General features: G+C 32.0%; 1 protein-coding gene across 2 annotated transcripts in view; it reads left to right on the forward strand.

The window, feature by feature from the left end:
• LOC118186025 (uncharacterized) overlaps positions 1-21,494 on the forward strand; it is a 107,218-nt gene that overhangs the window by 18,690 nt on the left and 67,034 nt on the right. For both annotated transcript variants that reach the window (XM_035356003.2, XM_035356004.2), the window contains exons 3-4: positions 7,411-7,689; positions 8,295-8,422. In XM_035356003.2, the coding sequence (XP_035211894.2) occupies positions 7,411-7,689; positions 8,295-8,422 (407 nt within the window). The remainder of the gene's footprint in view (positions 1-7,410; positions 7,690-8,294; positions 8,423-21,494) is intronic.

Genomic DNA, 21,494 nt, shown 5'->3' on the forward strand with positions numbered 1-21,494 from the left:
GTGACAGAGGTTATTGAAAATGAAAAAATTTCAATTGACAAATTAGTGGGTATTCTCGACACAGCAATTATAGGACTTGAACAGCGGAACTTTGTAACTGAACAAGAAATTATGTCTGTTTATAGAATTAAAGAGAAAGTATTATCACATAAAAAACGAAGCAACTTAAACAACTTACATTGAAAGAAATGTTTAATAAAGTAAACAAATAAATATTAAGCTTTTTTTTTGTAAATTTTTAGTTTTATAATTTCTGCATGCCATCTTGCCAGATTTAAACTGATGATCTATAATCCGGAATCGCCGAAGTCCCGACGAGTCTGGATTAACGACTTTTGACTGTATAACACTTAAATGGTCTGATTATATAACTTTTATCTTTCTCCTCTTCCCCGAAAGACATTATTTCCTTTCAACAAAATTTTTGTAAGTTAATCTAGTTTATGATTAATAAATAGTTATTTTAAACTTAATTTGGAACTACTCTTATATGCACCCTCAAGTCGCCAAATTTCTCGCCAAACATTTTTGGTGAGAAACTCCGTGCCGCCAGATTACTACCTAAATTTTTAGTCTACATTTCGAATTTTAAGCCTAAAATGTCTCCAAAAATGCGGTTTTCGCACAGGCAAAAACCACGTTTTAAAGACACAATTTAAGCTAAAATTCCAAAACAAAAACAAAAAACAAAAAAAAAAAAAAAAACTTAGATAGCAAAAACATAATTTTCTAACCAAAAATATTTGACAAGAATCCATGTGCACAGCAATACGTTTTAACTTCAAAAAACATCTACGAATTGCACATTCTAGACAGCGAAGGAATCTACGAACTATGCACACCTGGCTTCAATAAATTAACATAACTATAAATTACAAAGAATACCATGTACACAGCATTTTGTTTAAACTTAAAAAAAAATCTACGAATTGCACAATCTAGGCAACGAATGAATCTATGAACTACGCACACGTCAGTTTAGTAAATTAATATAACAATAAATTTCAAAGAATACCATGTACACAGCATCCTGTTTAAACTTTAGAAAAATCTACGAATTGCACAAAATAAGCAACAAACGAATCTACGTACTACACACACCTCACTTTAATAAATTAACAACAATAAATTTCAAAGAATACATATATATTCGTTCTGTTTCAACTTTCAAAAACATCTACAAATTGCACAATCTAGACGCTATGCACTAATGAACAAAATAAATTAAAATAACTAAAATAAATTTCAAACTATTCAAAAAAATCAGCAATAACAACAGAAATTCATACTAAAAAAACAATGAACATAACATTCTACAAAATAAGAACAAGAATAAAATGAAATGCACTTACCATGAATGAATGCTTTTTTGAACAGCAGAAATACCAATTTTATACCGCCTTTAATATACCACCACGTAATCACTATTGTATTTATATGACAGCCAGACACACTATCCATAAAATTCATACTATGGTTCACAAATAAATGTTCAAAACCTTCTTTTCAGTTATCCAAAAAAATAGTTGTACAAGGCTCAATCCACTCTTTAATACACTGCATCAGCATTTCCTTACTTCTATCATGCACAGCCACTAAAAATAATCTCCCAGACCCTCTTGCAACCACATCTCTCATTCCAACATAGGCCATTACAAAACACTTACAACACAAACCAACGAGCAATTAAACCACTTCAGCAAAATTTTCAACGTCGAAAGGATTGCCATACAACACGCAGCAATCATGCCAAAACCAGCGCAGAACACACATCGCCACATTTGGTGATCTTAGGGCACATATAAGAGTAGAGCCCTTAAATTATAACTTTTATAAATATTTTTACGATATCGTAATCTTAACAAATTTATCACATTGGCACCCATTAGTGTGATAAATTTCTTCTTTGTAAACCTGTGTATTCATTCCCCCCTCTGATATTACATATTCATAAAACTAATATGAAATTCTGTTAAAATGGTTAAAATTATTAGTTGGTGCATTCTTGGAGAGTTCAGAATTTATTTATCTTCTAAATTCTACTGTTAACTGCTGTGCTGTTTAGTATAATTGTTACTTGAACCATGCAAAATTTAAATTCGATAATTCCATGTAAAATATTGAATTACATATAATATAAAACTTGCACTAATTTATATTATATGTAAGTCAGTATTTTGTATTGCATGTAATATAAAACTTCAGTTTATTTTTAATTTTTTCGTTTATGCTTTATTTTTTAGATGAATATTTTTTTATTAAAAGAACACGATCTGCCAATGCATCTTATTTTGTTGTAAGCACTGAAAATAAGGAATTTTTTTTTTTTTAAAAAAATCTCTTCATAAAAAAAATTATGAAAATACCCATGCAACTAGCTGGTTTCTCAGAATTCGTACACTAATCAGACCAGTGTTCAACAGTCTTATCCCCTTGGCCATTTTTTGAGTCTTATTTCTTCTGGACAGCCATAATTAAAATTGAACAATTTCTGATAATAGTATAATGCATATACCTTCTTTTCTGAGCTTGTTTTACATTCTTATCATTTTGAAGCTGATGAAAATTGAGATAAACACTAAAACAATGGAAAATGTCGAATTCTTATTATAAATATCTGTTACACCTTTTAAAACTAAAATAGTGGTATTTCTTTGTTAAAGTGGCCCTCGAGAATGTATCGTTAGTCATATGAAATATCTCGCCAACATTTGGCTGTATGTTCTTGTACCTTGCCATGTGATCATATATTAGTGCCTGCTGCATGTTCTTATACCTCGTGACATAATCATATGTTAGCACCATGCTGCATTTTTACTGCCGGAATGTGTTCTTATATTATTCATTTTTACGAGGTTTTCAAATTTGCATTGTTTATTTAAAAATATATTCATTGCTTTTTTTGTGTGTGTGTGAATGTGATATTAACAATCTTTAATTTTATTGGTTTTTTTTTTTCCCCCTCAAGAAAGAGGTCTTTTATCTGACAAATGAGTATGCAAAAATATCCACAACATGAAACATTATATTAATGACAAAACCATTTGGAGATGCAGTGTTAAAATTTGCAAAAAGAAGAGAGCCTCCATGCTGGAAACTGGTTCAGTGGTTCCCGAATATCATTTGTCACTGCTTTTAGATATATGTATTATTGGGCTGAGGAGTTGACATCTATGAAATGGTGTAACAAACAGCTTAACCCTTTGCACTCGGGGCCTTTTTTGCGCGGCGCACCAGCAACTCGAGGTGTTTTGCAGCCTTTTTGACGCATTTCCTACCATTAACTTAAAATCATTACACACATGTATAAAATTTTTATATTTTAGCATTTAATATATCTTTATACCTTTATAAACATAATTTCTTAAATATTAAGCTCTGTAATTTGTCTGTGTATGATATTTCATGTAACAATTTCCAAGATGCATGCCTTACTTGTCAGGGCAAGTATTACAATAATATGTCGTTTGATGTCTTTTTCCGGTTTCATTTCTCCGAGAACAGACTTTGTGAAAGATAAGAAAAGATAGGATTTCAGATAAAATCTTATCTCCATTTAAAGGAGTATCATTTTACACTTCATAAGATTATTTATAAAGAGCGTAAGAGACCCCTTCGAAGAAATTAAACGTAAACAGTTACTGCCACGCATCGAGTTTCCTCATCAATCCAAGTGGTGAGCGAGAGTCATCTCTCGAGTTGCGGCATCAAATCACATGGTGAGTGAGAGTCATCTCTCGAGTGCAAAGGGTTAATATGTATGAAAATGCTGCAGTTGACTGGAACAATTACATGTGATATAATAATAATAAGGATATGATTCTTAAAAATATTCTTAGGAAACAACATGTGAGTATTATTGTTATTATTATATATTGTATCGTTTATTTTTATATTCATGTTTCACAAGCTTGGTGAAATTATATCTAAGATCTTGGTGCAAATCTAAAATCGCCAAATATGGTTGTGGGCCGCTGTAACAAAGAAGTACCAAAACAATTTTAAAATTAATGGCTATATTATCTTCCCACATTTCTTGATCCAAGTCAATTATCCATTGAGAACAGTTGTTGTTCTGATTTCAAAAATTTTTTCCTGTATGTAAGTGTTTAAAAGCTGCCTGTAATATTTGTTATATGTAAAAATTTGTGTCTAGTATTTTATCTGTTCTTTCAATGTATGTATTCACATTTAATACGTTTCCTCTTATTCAATATCCTTTTATTTACAAGATATTGTCAAGAGATGTGTGCCTCCTTTATTATTTTGCAAGAAAATTGACGACTAAACCAGAAATATTCTGATGTTAAATTCTCTTTTAAGATTTTATAACACTGTAATCCATGTCTAGGTTGTTGAACTGGAATTTCGGTGCATGTAAGATCTTTAAAAAATTAAAGAAGTGGGAAGTTCAGTCTGTTTTTATTAATGCTCGCTAATTTTATTGTAGTTATGTAAAGACTCTTTGAGAAGGGCTATCAGTCCCAGGTCTGAAGAAAGACATTCAGCAGTATAAACTGGTTGTTGCACCACATTACTTACAATTCAAATTAAATTTGGAAGAGGGATTAAGTTAAAAAATGTATGGTAACTTATCCCGTGTTACTGTCCTTGATATAATAAAGTCAACTTTGTTGTATATTTGGCTGCAGTCAGCTCTTCAAAGCTAAACTTATTCTGGTAGCAAAATAGTACTGTCAGTAAATAATTTCACTTTGGGCACAGGAAGTACAAACTTAGGTCCACACTAACTTTGAATCTCCTGCACTATGTTTAAAATCTTTATATTTATAGTTGGTGTATTACTGTGAGGTACTAGTAAAATACTTTGTACTGTTTGAGCCTTCTAAGTTTGTACTGCCTGCTTTCATCATGCTATCTTGAATATTATGCTTGTACTTTTTGATTAAAGCTGCATCATTCAGTTTTGATCTGTACTGAGGAATTTTGGCTCATGTCTTCCCTGTGTATTTGGCTCAGTATTATTGGGAAAAGTAACAATTAACGTTCTCTAATTTCAGAAAAAATCCTCCCAAAACTCACTATAAGAAATTTTTTTTTGTAAATTTAATCAAGTTCCCCAATTTTGTCATATCCATTGATTTTTAACTGTAGCACATAAAAAGAAAATTTGTACCTCTCTGTGATTCATTTAAAACAAATTTTGTTTCTCAAGTCTTGAAAGATTTTTTCCTTACCATTAGTAAATAGATCATACACTTCTCAAATCTTGAGATTGTCTCCTTACCATTAATAAATAAATCATACACCAGTAGTGAAAAGTATGCTCAATTTAACAAACCACACTTCTTTTCAGACATCTTTTTCTTTCTGACATGAGCGAAGGCTGCACACTGTAGTGTTGCAAATTTTAAATGTGCTAATGTAATTTAATTAATTAATCTTAAGGTTTTTATTTAATTGAAATGATTTGTGACTAGCATAGTGGATATTTATTTGGCAGTTAAAAGCTGTTATTGTATTTATTTTCCTTGCTTAAATTATTCTCATGAAGAAGAAGGGAGTGGTTTTTGAGAACATCTGGACAGAAGAGGGGGTCAAATTACTTGATCAGTGTTCCCCAAATAGATTCTCTTGGCAGGTTGTGAATAATAGCATTTATAATGAGGGAGCTGTTAAAGTATCATCGCTGCTGGACACCTGTCATTTCCTTTTTCCACGCAGTAAACAACGCCTCCAGCAGCAACGATACTCTAACAGCTTTTTCTCATTGTAAATGCTATTCACAACCTGCCAAGAGGATCTATTTGAGTAATACTGACCAAGTATTTTGACCCCTGCTTCCGTTCAAATGTTCCGAGAAACCACTCCCTTCATCTGCATCTGCAAGTCTAAGCATTGAAAATAAATACAACAAAAGCTTTTAACTTCCAAATAAATAGCCACTACACTAGTCACAAAAAATTTCAATTAAATAAAAAACTTAATAGCAATTAATTAAATGATATCAGCACAGTTAAAATTTGCGAACAACACTAATTTCATCAGAATCATTTCATGAGGTGATTATATTTAAACATAATCTTTCTTTCTGAATAACATCTGTCTTTCTTGAAAAAATATGAAATATGACAAGACAGTTATTGCCGGAAGAGAAGCCAAACTAAACTCGTGATACCTGGTGCAAAAATATTTCAAAACAAAAAAAAAAAAAAAAAAAAAAAAAAAAAAACATTAAGTGACATGGCTGTAAAAGTACCTCAAGAATTTCCTCAATGAATTCAGTGAAGCTTCAAATTTTAAGGTTCTACTTGTGAAATTGTTAAATTTAATTTATGTATGGATTTTTTCAATGATAGTGACAAAAATTAAAGTTCTTCAGATAGTTCTGAATATTCAAATTCTGTAGAAGAGAATAATATTAATGTATCTGTTGCAGTTTTGTCATTTCATTGGAGTATTAACATAGAAGGACTTCCTAATATCAGTTTCACAATGAAAACATGATATGACTTGATATAAATGTAGTTTGCTTGAAGTACGATAAATGACTGGACACGGCTATGAATGTAAATTATGTAATGTCAGTCTCTGCGCTCATCTATACTTTGAGATTTTTCACATGGCTTTGAAGTATTATTAATTATTAAAATTTCTTGAAATATTTTATAATATTTACATTAACTTGTGATTTTTTTTTTTTTTTTTTTTTTTTTTGTGGAGATATTTAAAACAGAAAGTTTATGTCACGTAACCTACTCAGTGACTTTGTCATGCAGTCCAAAAAATCTTGCTGGACGTAGTGTGAATAATGATTGAGTGCTTCGGGCAGGGATGTGTTTGGAACTCAATAGTGGAAAGCTCAGTGATATTATTTTCAAGAAATAACCACATTACATTTCTCTTTTTTATGTACTTCCTAGAAATATAACCGTTTCTGCATTAAAGGCGACTTACAGTAAATATTTTGCTTGTAAACATTGTCTAACTTTTTCTGCAGCATCCTGTATATCCTTAATTATTTTATTCTTGTTATGTTTGCTGTTAATAAATTTTATGTTATTTGGAAGAACATTCTTGCACCATCAGCCATGCTGAATCTTCATCTGCAATAGAGTCTGCTGATTACACAAATATATGAAATTACAGAAAACTGGTAAATTTAAGTAAAAGTAAAAAATGTTGATTTCTCATGGATCTTCTTATTGCTCTGAATGATTTTGTAAATTCCATTTAAAATCATAATTAATATTAATTATTCTGACTAGTACTAACTAATATTAACAATAAATTACATGAATATCATATAAAGGAAGTAGTGACTTCTCAGTTGTTTTAAAGCTATTGCATGGAAATACGTTTAATATTTGTGCATTAAATACATCTTAATAACTATTTGTAGAGTAAAAAAATTATGAATAATATTTTTAACAAAATTTAATTTTACAGAGGAATGTTCCCAACAGTTATCCTCATCTGAAGAGACGGATGAGTCACCATCTCCAAATAGTTCCATTGATAATGTTGTACCAGTAGAAGAAGAAAGAAAGGCATTAGTGGACAAAAGCTCTGCATCAAAAGAGGATTTTAAAAGTTTAACTACAGATTCTTCTGTTGAGCACCAAGATAACTTTAGAGAAAAATCTGAAGAGGTTGATACCATGAAATGCACTAAGAAATCACCTCAGAAGAAAAACAAAAAATCCAAATCAGATAATGCTGAATCAAGTAAGATTTTACTTTCTGTCTTTGTTCTGGGTAATTTATTTTAATGAGTATTAAAATAAAAAATTGTTGTATTAAAAGTTAATAAAGTTAATGTAATTGTTGTATTGAAAGTTGATACAAGAGCAACTCTAGTGAAATTAAGAATGTTTTATTTAAGTTCTAAATTATGTTATGATTCGTTTCACTTAGAAATTTAAACTATTTAACTAAAATTAAATGTATAGAAAATTTGCATTTTAATTCTCATTAAAGATATATATCTTTTAGAAGTAACTGTTCATAATTAATGAATATTGATTATTATGAGAATATTTAATGTATGAATATTTTTGCAATAATTTTTATTCTGTTAACTTGATAATTTATTGCACTTTGTAATCATGCAGCTGTCTTATATAAATATAATCAGCAATTTTCATTATATAATAATCAGCAATTATTATGTAATTAATATAATCAGCAATACAAATATAATCATCAATTATTATATAATTAATTATGTAATAATTTTAATTATATAATTAGCAATTTTAATTAAGAATTCCAGAGGAAATTGATTTAAAAAATCATGTTTTAATTTCTGATTTATTTAACTGATTATACAGATTCTGAATATTCTGAATGGAATGGAGTTCGGATTGTAAATGTGATAAAATCTATTACCTTAACAGAGGAAGAAATTCAGCATATACATGATTTATTAAATTCAAAACAAAAAGGAGGTGATAAAAAGGTATAGTATACTCTTCTTAAAATGGAGGGCAGGGTGTGTTCCATATTGTTTTATTTATTTTATAGTGGTTTTTAAAATGATCTTATATTATAATTTTTGTGTCTTGGGGGGGGATTTCTATGTAATGATTCTATATGAGAGCTGTTTTACTTGCAATTTATTGAAATGATGAAGTTGAAAGGAATAGACATCCTCAGCATGTCTGGTTTGAATTCTGTAGGTCAGTTTATATGCACATTTTTTTCGAAAAATAAATATGTAGTAAAATATTTATTTTAGAGATAAAAAATTTAGCATGTAAACCTCATTCTTAGCTTGCAGAGGCAAGAAAACTATCATGAATGCAAAAAATCTAATTCTAGTTTGTTTTATCATTTATTCCTACAAATCTTCTGATATAGAGAATTAAATTTTCCAAACATTTAAATTCAAAAACAGTTGATGTTAAAAAAATATAAATACAGGGAAATTTAAATCATCATATGCTTATAATTAACTGTAATACATACTGTGTAACTGATAATTTTACAGTCAACTACTGTTGCTAGTGTATTGGTAAACTTCATAATTATATGACTGGTTATTAACAATTTTTAAAGAATTGTCAGTTCAGCAAGTAACATTGCAGTAAATTGTGTTTTCCAGTTGTTCTCAGTTACTTTTTCAATACTTAAATATTACCTGACTGACCAAGGAAATTGGCTACACCGAACCATGAAGGTTGCTGGAAATCTCATTGAAGTTGTGTCAGTCGTTCCTGCAAAATTCTGAATGAACTGATGACTCTTTATTTAATGAACTGCTGCACAGCATTCTTTATTTGATGTATTTGACAATACAAATTACAATTTTTTATTTTACCAGATTAATAACTTCTAGTTCTGCTGGAAGTACTGTTTCGCTATGAATGCAGACTTCTTGCAAGTTATTAGATATTTATGTATTAATGAAACCACCTTGATTATTTTTTACAGATGAAAATGTAAAAGTTACTTATCGGATGTAAGTATTTGGCAGTTTTCATATATTATTTTTAAAAGATTGCCAAACTATATTGTAAATGGGCGAATATCATCAATGTTTCTCATCATTATTCTCTTTATTAATTTTGCAAAAAATATTGCTTTTCTTCAGAAATGTTACCACAGTTTCTTCCATTGCTGACAAATTCCACAAATTTGTATTTTAAAATTGAGTTTAAGGCAAAAGATATTGTGATTTTCTGTAAAAAAAAACCACTGGATTAGGAATTGGTGATGCAACTAAAAGCATGTGAAAATAATGAGGCTGCTTAACTGAAGGATTTTATGTGCATGATTGTTTGACGAATCGTTAAACTCCTATCACATATACTATTCATTGCCGGAACACAATGTTGAAAGAAACATTTCTCGGAACTGCGTTTCATGAAACCGGGTTACCATTTTCACTTGATAAACAGACTTGAAAGCTAAACAGGAATCAGTTATCGCTCAGATTGGCAAAAGAAACGTTTGCTTTCAAATTCCGTGTATATACAAAATATATTTTATAATTATTTTAATACTGTTGGCTCAATACCTTGGCGGAATGACATGTGTTATAACATTAATTGTTACTCTTAAATCGTATATTTTTTACTGCGATTCTTGTAATTATCTGTTGTATATATTTTTGTAAATACTTTTACATCGTACATTCAGTGATTTTTCATTATTTCTGATTTTTATTATTGTAAACAGTATTTTTGTATCCATACATTTATTTAATAACTCTTTTATGTACACAATATAATATCATTTACTGATATGTTTCATGATGAGTGAAAAATGCTTATTTTAGCCCCAAAACGTTAAATATTTCATATAAGCTACTTGCTCAGTTTTTTAATTCCCAAGTAAAGTACAAATGCAAAGGTTATGTTCAAATGTGGGAATTTTAATGACTAGCCTAATGCACAAAATGCACTTCAATTATTTTGCAACTGTGTATTCCATATCCATGATAATGTGCAAAGAACTGATGACTACAGTTGCTGCCAATTACATGATCGTTATATGAATTAGAAGTAACTTCTAATAAAACTTTTGGCAATGTTCATTTTTGTATTCATACATATATATATATTCATGCAAATCTAATAAGTCACATATTTACATACACATAGAGAGAGAGATGCAATGGTTATGAAGTTGTTGATGTAATGTTTATTAGTATTAATGTAATGAATAAGATTTATGTTAATGAATGTATATGCAAATGTTTTTATCATTCATAATAATAAATCTATAAATTTCCGATGTTTCGCTATGTAGTACAGTCAAAATTCGTTAATCCGGACACGTCAAGACTTCGGCGATTCCGGATTATAGATCATCAGTTTAAATCTCATAAGATGGCATGCAGAAATTATAAAATTAAAAATATGAAACCGTAATTTATGAAATAAAGAACAATTATGATCTAAATGGTATCAAAATTTACAAAAAAAGCTTAATATTTATTTGTTTCCTTTATTAAATATTTTTTTCAATGTAAGCTGTTTAAGTTGCTTTGTTTTATGTGATAATACTTTCTCTTTTATTCTATAAACAGACATAATTTCTTGTTCAATTACAAAGTTCTGCTGTTTAAGTCCTATAAGTGCTGTGTCGAGAATACCGACTAATTTGTCAATCAAAATTTTTTCGTTTTCAATAACCTCTGTTTCACTTTCTTCACTATCGGAAGCGAATTATAATGACGAGGAATTTGATTTAAATCATATCAAAGGCGGAGTACATCGAGATGAAATACTACATTTAGTAAGGAATTATAAGCCAAATAAAATAAAAAAATCTGTCCTGAAGATAAGGATAGTGCTGACAGATCAACTTGCAATTCATTGCGCCCAGCGGCGTTCCCCCCCTTCCCCGTGCGCTGAGCAGCGTGAAATTGATAAACAGGTTTCGGAATGGTTAGAGAAACAAAGGATATGCTTTTATCCATTTTTTGTTTTAGGACATCGAAACATACTTTTGTTTTGTAGATCCTTTGGGAGCTCCAGCATCGGAAATTCTATTTGACATAATCGAAAGTTCAAGCTTACTTAAAGTATATAATTATAAAAGGAGTATAAAATAGCTCTAACAGTCTGCAAAAAATAAGTCGGATCCAATTTGAAGATTAAGGAACAACGCAATCTGCAACATTAACTGAAATCGATAATTAGATAATTTTAGCTTATACCGTCGGTTATACATTAAACGCACATGCGTTTAATGTATTATGCGCAGCCATAAAGGTCTTACACCATGCATAAACGCCTATGCCTATACGCCTATCAATGCGACACATGCGCAGAAAGTTTGTAGCTTTGAGGTCCGAATTACAGATCGTTCCGGATTATGGGTGTCCGAATTAACGACTTTTGACTGTATTTATAACAAAAATATATTTCTTAATGTATTTATAATCTAAAAAGCATTTTTTTAATAACATGAAGATAATATCATGCAAATGTAATGTGCATCCTCATTATTACATAATCTGCATTTTCCTTTTTTACGCACCTTAATTTTTTACAGTATGTTGCTGATTATGTAATTTCAATTTAAAAGTAGTAAAAGTAATTAGCAGAAAAGTAAAGTCGTGCATGTACATACAGATTTTAAAAAATTATTCACCTTAATAAAAAATTCTATTATATAACAATAACATTTCATTTCGCATGATCAGCATGAAATACATAAAATTTGGCGACGAATAATTTGTAAACAAATCACCAGAAACAGCACATCATCACCAAGCATGTCTTAAAATATTGTCTACTCTGAAATTTTCACGATTATAAATTTAATGAATATATAAACATTTTAAAAATGACTTAGACAGCAATGTATATACGCCTTTTTCCATATTTCTTGAATTAAATCGGCTTCTTTTTCCATTGTTCAAGATCTCGCAGTTGCAGCCTTTCATGATCCTTCAGAAGCAGAACTTTCATCTGACTGGTTGGTCTCTACATGAAACACGGCTGCGAACAAAACATTTTCGGAAAAGTTTCAAAATGCTCCTCATAGCCAGAACATCCCCTCGTCAGCTAGATGGAACGTTTCTCGGAAACCTCCTGCTTAAACCATTGCTACTAGAATCTCATCTCTCAGAAATGCCCCACTTAGCCGCACATATTGCTAGATATGATAGCCCCTTTATGCACATGGCTGCTAGAGTTTTGCACCTTCTGTAAAATTTAGCGACTTGTACTAAGGTGGCTGTGATAATACATAAGTACTGTTATTATTTCAATCTGTTTTACTGTCTATTGACCCTTTCTAGTTGTTCTTTTTCCCATTTAGTAACAGTTAATTCTTTTGAACAGCTGTAAATGAACTGGAGTACTGGCACAAATGTTGCATTACCATTGTTAATGCCTTTTCAAATAAAAGTACCATATTGTGTTCATTAATGCACACTTTTTTATGGTGGGATCCCATAACTTTGAAATTAATAACTGCTTGCTGTTCTTTATAAGACAAGTCCCAAATTTTAATTATTTTTTCCAAAATGCAAGAAAAAAATACAGAAATAACATTTATTTCATAATTATTTAAAGAAAGCATCTTATTGATAATCAGTTAGGTTTACATAAAACCACAAATGTTATGATGTTACACTTATCCATAATTAGTGCTGAATTATGCTATCCATAATTAGTGCTGAAACTGCTTGATAGCAGTTTTGCTGTTGACAGGATAATACATAAGCACCATGTTTTTTTAGACCTTTGCAGGTGGGAGGGGAATTTGGCTAATATAACTGTTAAAAATAATTACTTTTTATTATAACATTTATCTTCTTACATGCATCTACATCTGCCACATATATGTTGTAGATATCCATAAAAAGTGTATATAATACTGCAAACTCAATCTGAAGTGTTTGCTTGATATGTACTGTGGATTTTATTTTAATTCAACAGTGTTTCAAAGTGGAGAAAAAACTATTGAAAGTAATTTACTGTAATTTCCGGAAGAAACGTCACGGCGTTTACATGTTTAAAACTTAAATTTTCAGCGGGTATGGCGTTTCTACCCATGCAGAGTTTAGGTTCACTAAAAATAAAATATTTCCTATGATGGTCATTGTACATAGTTTGAATAACATTGTCATTGTACATAGTTTGGATGGCCTTGTCATTGTACATAGACTGGTGCTGTTCCCACACAAAAGACCACTTATTTGCTTTCTGTGAACTTCATTTGGTTTACATTCTTTCCCTTGAACGGACTTACGTGCCTTATTCACCCTAAACGGGATCTCAGAACAATAACATTCTTCCCCCCTTTCAAGTCAGCATTCTCATCATTTTAAATAGTCTCTCTCCTCTGCCATTCGATGAATCTTCCAGGAGCCATCCTCTCCTCAACCCTGCCTTTTCTGCAATTTTTTTCAAAGGCGGACACGACTCCACCTGCCTCGCAATAACAAACTCTGACATATTTTCCCTTCAGCATGAATCGATTTTTCGTGGCATTTTGCCAGATACAGATCTCATCAGTTTGGGTATTTGTTGGATAGTTTTTAAGTAAGAAGGGAGTGGAAAATTTTTGAAAATGCCACCTAAACGGCACAGAAGCTATACTGCTGGTTTTAAGCTTGATGTAATTTCACATACTGGAAATAGAGCAGCAGCTACAGAGTTTGAAGTGGACGAGAGATGTATTCGATGTTGGAGAACTGAAAAAGAAGAATTTAAATATATGCCACAACAGAAACAAACCAAAAGAAGTGGTACTGTAAGGTGGCCGAATCTGGAGGACGACCTTGCAAACTGGATAAAGGAGCAACGAAGAAAGGTAATGGCAATTTCGACTGTAAAAATTCGCTTACAAGCAAAATTTATAGCAAAACGAATGAACATAAATGATTTCAAAGGAGGTGTAGCAGATTTATGAAAAGAAAAAATATTTCTGTGCGTAGTAGAACAACAGTCGGGCAACAATTACCAATGGACTGGCAGGATAAAAAGGCATCTTTTCTAAAATATGTGACAGATATTATTGACAAAAAAAAAAAAAAAATTCTTTGGTCACGGATAATAAATATGGATAAAACGCCATTAGCTTTCGACTGTCCTGCAAACAGAACTGTTGATGAAACTGGTGCAAAATCTGTATCTGTGCTTACGAGGGGGCATGAAAGAACATCATTTACGTGTGTGTTAGCTTGTGCCTCAAATGGTGACAAGCTAAAGCCGATGATAATTTTTAAACGAAAAAGTATTCCAAAGGGAGATTTTCCTAATGACGTAATTATTTATGCAAACAAGAATGGCTGGATGTGCGAAACAATCGTGTATGAGTGGCTACAAAAAGTTTGGTAGTCTCGTAAGAGATCTTTTTTCCAACCAAAAGGGTTATTGATAATGGATTCCATGCGTGCTCATTTACTTGAGTCAGTGAACACAAGATGTCAAAAACTGTCTACGACTGTAGCAATAATTCTTGGTGGTTTGACAAAAATCTTACAACCATTAGATTTGTCAGGTAATAAATCCTTCAAAGCTGAAGTCCGAAAGCGATGGGAGTATTGGATGAGTGAAGGATTGCATACGTATACCAAAAGCGGTAAAATGTGTAGAGCATCTTATGAAGAAGTTGCAAAGTGTGTAGGAAGTGCGTGGAAATCGGTAAAAACATCGTCAATAATAACAGGGTTCAAAGCTGAAATTATATCCTTAGATAAAGAGACTGTAAACCAAGAGGATGAATGTGACGATCTGAAAGACTTAGATCAGGATTTACTAAATCTTTTTAATTCAGATAGTGAAGAATCAGATTTTGATGGCTTCATATGATGTATAGTTTGCTGTAATTCCTTTTGCAAGTAAAATTTAAAATTTCCTTTTGTCATCCAAATTTAATATTTTGTTGTAGCAACATGTTTTATAATATAGTCTGAGTATTACAAATATGGACTTCTTTAGTGGGTAAATATAAGTATATTCGTGAACGTAAATATATTTTTAACATTTCTTACCTTTAATTTATTTTTGAGTTATGGTTTCATTTCTTGCATTTTTCTTAACTGATATGTCATATACAGTCAAAAGTCGTTAATTCGGACACCCATAATTCGGAATGATCTATAATCCGGACCTCAAAGCTACAAACTTTCTGTGCATGCGTCGCGTTGACCTTTACGGCTGCGAATATGCTTGTGCGCGTTTAATTTATAACGGACGGTATAAGCTAAGCTAAAATTATCTAATTATCTATTTCAGTTAATGTTGCAGATTGCATTGTTCCTTAATCTTCGAATTGGATCCGGCTTATTATTTTTTGCAAACTGTTAGAGCAATTTTATAAAAGTAAGCTTGAACTTTCGATTATGTCAAATAGAATTTCTGATATATATTTACTAATATGTAAAGGATTTACAAAGCGAAAGTATATTTCGAAGTTCATTAAACAAAAAGTGCTGCAAAAATTGGATAAAGGCATATCCTTTGTTTATCTATACTTTAACATTTGTTTATCTAAACTTTGTTTATCTTTAACGCCGCGGCGTGCGCACGATGAATTGGAAGTTGATCTGTCAGCACTATCCTTATCTTCAGGGCAGATGTTATTTTATTTGGCTTATAATTCCTTACTAAATGTAGTATTTCATCTTGATGTACTCCGTCTTTGATATGATTTAAATCAAATTCCTCGTCATTATAATTCGCTTCCGATAGCGAAGAAAGTAAGAGAAATTATTGAAAACAAAAAAATGTCGATTGATAAATTAAAATTAGTCCGTGGACACAGCAATTATAGGACTTGAACAGTGGAACTTTGTAACTGAACAAGAAATTATGTCTGTTTATAGAATTAAAGAGAATGTATGATCACGTAAAAAACGAAGCAACTTAAACAACTTGCATTGAAAGAAATGTTTAATAAAGTAAACAAATAAATATTAAACTTTTATTATTTGTAAATTTTGATACCCTTTAGATCATAATTGTTCTTTATTTCAAAAATTACGGTTTCATATTTTTAATTTTATAATTTCTGCATGCCATCTTACCAGATTTAAACTGATGATCTATAATCCGGAAAAATCGATAATCCGTAATTGCTGAAGTACCGACGAGTCCGGATTAACGACTTTTGACTGTATCAGGACATAGGTCGAGATTTTGCATCTATACGGCCGTGAAGATGTCACGCGCACTTTAATCTATTGCGACTTTACGCTGAGGCAGCCTTTCCTCTGGAAATTACGATAGTATGCTATGAGAATTGCATGAAGATTGTGATACAGTGCAAAGTCCGTAATCCAGACTCGTCAGGTGATTCCAGATTAGGGGTTTATCCAGATTATAGATCATCAATTTAAATCTAGTAAGATGGCATGCAGAAATTATGCAATTAAAAATATGAAACCGTAATTTATGAAATAAAGAAAAATTATGATCTAAAGGGTATCAAAATTTACAAAAAAAAAGCTTTATATTTATTTGTTTACATTATTAAACATTTCTTTCAATGTAAGTTGTTTAAATTGCTTCGTTTTTTGTGCTAAACACGCATGCGTAAAGCATACAAGAAAAAAAAGTTTGCGGCTTTGAGGTCCGGATTATAGATCATTTTAGGTTATACGAGGGCTATCCAGAAAGTAGATTACGTTTTGGAATAAAAAAATAAACAAAGTATAGGAAACAAATTTTATTATATACAGATGAAAGCCACACTCAAATACTACTTTTCTACATAGTCACCATACAAATTAAGGCATTTATCGTAGCGATGTACGAGCTTGGAAATTCCTTCGTCGAAAAATTCGGCCGCCTGCGCCTTCAACCACTTCGTTACCTCTTCTTGCAGCTGTGCGTCGTCATCAAAACGCTGCATAGCCAGCCACTTCTTCATTGCTGGGAATAGGTGGAAGTCGCTCGGTGCCAGGTCGGGACTGTACGGCGGATGAGGAAACAACTCCCACTTAAAAGATTCAAGAACTTTACGAGTGACATTTGCCGTGTGGGGCCGGGCGTTGTCGTGAATCAACAAGATCTTAGAGCTCAACATTCCTCTGCGCTTGTTTTGAATTGCTCTTCTGAGTTTTTGGAGAGTTTGGCAATACCTTTGAGAGTTTATTGTAGTGCCTCTTTCCAGGAAGTCCACCAAAATTACACCTTTTCTGTCCCAAAAAACAGTCGCCATCATCTTCCTTGCCGACATTGTTTGCATGCATTTCTTGGGTTTTTGGGGAGAACTTGTGTGCCCCCACTGCATTGATTGCAATTTTGTTTCACAGTTCACATGTTTCACCCATGTTTCGTCACCAGTAACGATGCGATCGAGTAAAGAGTCACCATCCTTATGGTAAGCGTCCAAAAAGTTCAACGCTGCAGCCATTCGCTGATTTTTGTGGTCCTCTGTCAAGATTTTTACAATCCATCTTGCACAAAACTTGTGGTAACCAAGCTTTTCGCTGATGATTTCGTGCAACAAACTTCGCGAAATTTGTGGAAAACTCAAAGAAAGTTCCGTTATTGTGAAATTTCGATTTTCACGGACTTTAGCATCGACTTTTTCGAGAAGTTCGGCGGTCACTATGCTGGCTCTCCCACTTCGATCTTCGTCGTGAACATTGGTTCGGCCATTTTGAAATCTTATGACCCACTGACGCACTCCACCTTCAGTGATAATGTTGTCCCCATACACTTCACGAAGCTGCCGATAGATTTCTATCGGTTTACAGTTTTTTGCAGTCAGAAACCTTATTACTGAGCGCACCTCGCAGCTCGCGGGATTTTCAATTAACGCAGACATTTCAAACCGTCACAGTATCTGAACGGAGCACAGCACGAACCTCTCACTAGCACGGCTAGATGCAGACTGAGCTGCGCAACGCTCTGACCCCAAGATGGCCGCGCTAGCCCCGCCCCTAGCGGACACAGACGGAAACTTAATCTACTTCCTGGATGGCCCTCGTAGATCACATGAGCAAAATCATGAAAACACCAATGCAGTTCTATTTGCTAGGACTCGAACTCCGGACTGAAGTACCAAAGTTCAGCTGTTTTTATTGCTTATCTACTGGTGGGCAATTTTATTTTATTTAAACGCATTGTACATTAAATGGATTTCTCAATATTGGTATCCAGTTTGGAATTTTCCGACAATTCTCAGAACTTCTTCTCTATTACATTCGGCTCCTGATGAATGTCATGATCCTCTAGTTTCATTAATATTACCAGTCCATTATCATTGGTTCTGACTAAAGCATTACTTGATGCAACATTTTTTAAATGATCATACTTATCACCTGTGGTCTGTTTTTCAAATAGATGAAGCGATTTTTCATATAGTAAATCTGATTTAATTAGACTGATTTTTTGCAATATATAGCTGGATTTATGTAACTATTTTAAATTCAGCTTACACACAGGTTTCTAATTTTGTCTGAATTTCATGGGAAAATCTTACCTTTCAGCTTATTCATGAATTTGTTTATATTCAGAAGTATTTGATATATCAACTGCATTTATTTCATAGTTATGAAGCAGTCATATTGCTGTTTTTTTATCAATGTAAATGTCTTCTTTATCACGTAAATTAAAATTTAATTTATTGCATACCTACAGCTTATAGTAGTGTTCATTTTAAATAAGAAAAATTTTATTCAAAATCAACACAAACTTAAGGTTGCTTTTCTTCCTAATTTTAAGTGTACTACTAAACTGTTTTTCAATAGGGCTTTTATTTAACGGCATTTCTTACCAGCTAAATTTGGAGGAAAGCAAAAGACTTACGAGCAGCTGAGTCTCTGAATCTTACTAGTTTAACTCGGCTTCGGATACAGGTGAACAAGCTGTTTACAAAAGTGCTTTTGTGCTCCATGTATAATATAGGTAAAAGCCAATTTTCCTTAGAAAGCTGTCCATGAAATCATCCCACCATCTAAATCAGGGATAGTCAACTTGGTCTCTTATCGCCCACTAGAGGGCGATTTAAGCTTTAATGGTGGGCAGTTTTTGTTCATCCGATGATGAACAAAAAGTCCGTTTTTCTGTGCTCAGCTTGCTCCTGTTTTTATATCTTTATAAGGCTTTGCCATTTCTCTTAGGTGTTCTGTGACTATCACACATAATGGGATTGTTATACCATAACAAAGTGAAAGACGAACTTCTTACCATTGAAGGTTTTCTAGCTGAAACAGTTTTACTGAAACCAATGTTATTCAGAAATTCCATCACTAGCAGAATAGAAGCTATGTATAAAAATGTCAGCAAGTAAAAGATAACTTACAAAAATGCATTTTATTAAATTTACTGTGGGATAAATGAACAGCTATGTGCAGTGTAGCTTAAGTAATTAATTTTGTAAAGATTATCTTTAGAAACTGCTCAGTAAAGGAATATATGCTATCAGTTTTGCAATTAAAAGGCAGAACACGAGGAATGGACATATACCAAGCTTTAAAAAATCATGTAACTGAAATTAATCTTCCTTTTCAAAAACTTGGCGTATAACAACAGACAGTGCATCTATGATGGTGTATTCTGCTGTTGGTTTCATCACATTATGTAAGAATGATTTTGACTTGCAATCTGTTTTGACTGCCATTGCAACATATATCAGCAGGCATTATGTAAAAAAGTTCTATGTTATGGTCATATGATCAAAGTTGTTCCAGAAACTGTAAATGCTGTTGGTGCCATATCTGTTCAAAGTACTGATTGGTGAACTTGTTGTTGAATATGGAACTTCAATGTAACATCCTCAAATTATATTGCGTAGTAAGGGAAAAGCCTACAACAATTTTTAGAGCTTTTTTCAAAGATAAAACAATTTTTAGAATCCAGAAGAGAAACTTGTGAAGAACTTTGACCACTGTAGCATGCACTCTAGAGATTCATAAACATATTCTAAAGTATTTTTTTATTGTTGAAAATAGGTTTGGATCTTAAAAATACATCACTCCTGTAAATAATAAAAAATTCTTTCAATAAGCTTTTTACTGCTACAGGCACCTATTTCGTGCTAATTCTATAAGTTGCTCTGTTGCTACTTCTAAGAAACAAAGCAACAATAATTATTATTGGCCAAAAACATTAAGTAAATAAAATTAAATGAAAGTATGTGTAAAATACAAACTACGTGTCATTTGAATCCAACAACTTAACCCCTTAACTGCCGCGGGCGTATACGCCTTGCTCAGCCGATGCGTTAACTGCCCCCCAGATGCGCAGCCGATGCGTTAACTTTGCGAATAATTTTAGGTATAGCAGCGCAAAGCAAATAATAGCAGTTTGGAAGGACGTATATATACGCCTGGGGCAGTTAACGCATCGGCTGAGCAAGGCGTATATATACGCCCGCGGCAGTTAAGGGGTTAATGATCATAGCTAGTTATCTGATTTAGCCTTTCTTACAGTCATAAAATCAAAACGAGTAAATAAATCTTGAACTTCAGGACAAATAAAAGGCTCATTATGTTAATATGAAGTATCAAATTAAATAAAATTTGTGGTTGTCCTAAATAAATGAATGTAACTTTTGCCACCTTAGAAACTTGGAGAACTGTATCAAAGAGTATAAAAAAATTGAAACAGTTAAACAAGCTGAAAATCTCTAGTTGAGTTTCGAAATAATGAAATTGGATTTTTCTAATTTTTGTAAAATTTGGCACAGTACTTCTTTCATTTTAAATCCATTTGCCAACACTTAATATTTATGAAGTATTGTAATAGATTGCACATGTGTTAAATAAAAAGTTTACTACTGATCTAGAAATGAAATAATTGATTTTCTGTGTGATCTACAATTAAAAAACAAAAGTATTGTAAACAGATTTTTGGATACTTGTAGATGAGACAAAATTACGGCTCTTAAAAGAAACATTTCAAAGGTTAAACTCCTGCTTTGGACTAACTTATCTCTGTGAAAGTGTTAACAATGAACTTGTTAAATCTAAAGTTCAAATCCAGGATAACACATGAACATCTAAATCAGAAGTCAAACAACAAAAATCAACGTTATATTTACCAAATTTTCACAGGACTAGTTTCGATGGTTTTACAGAACCACCATCTTCAGCTGTAAAACCGCAAATGAAC

The sequence above is a fragment of the Stegodyphus dumicola genome, chromosome 4, assembly GCF_044657685.1.
Source record: "Stegodyphus dumicola isolate Sdum_Otavi_A_Nest chromosome 4, ASM4465768v1".
Classification (NCBI taxonomy): Eukaryota; Metazoa; Arthropoda; class Arachnida; order Araneae; family Eresidae; genus Stegodyphus; species Stegodyphus dumicola.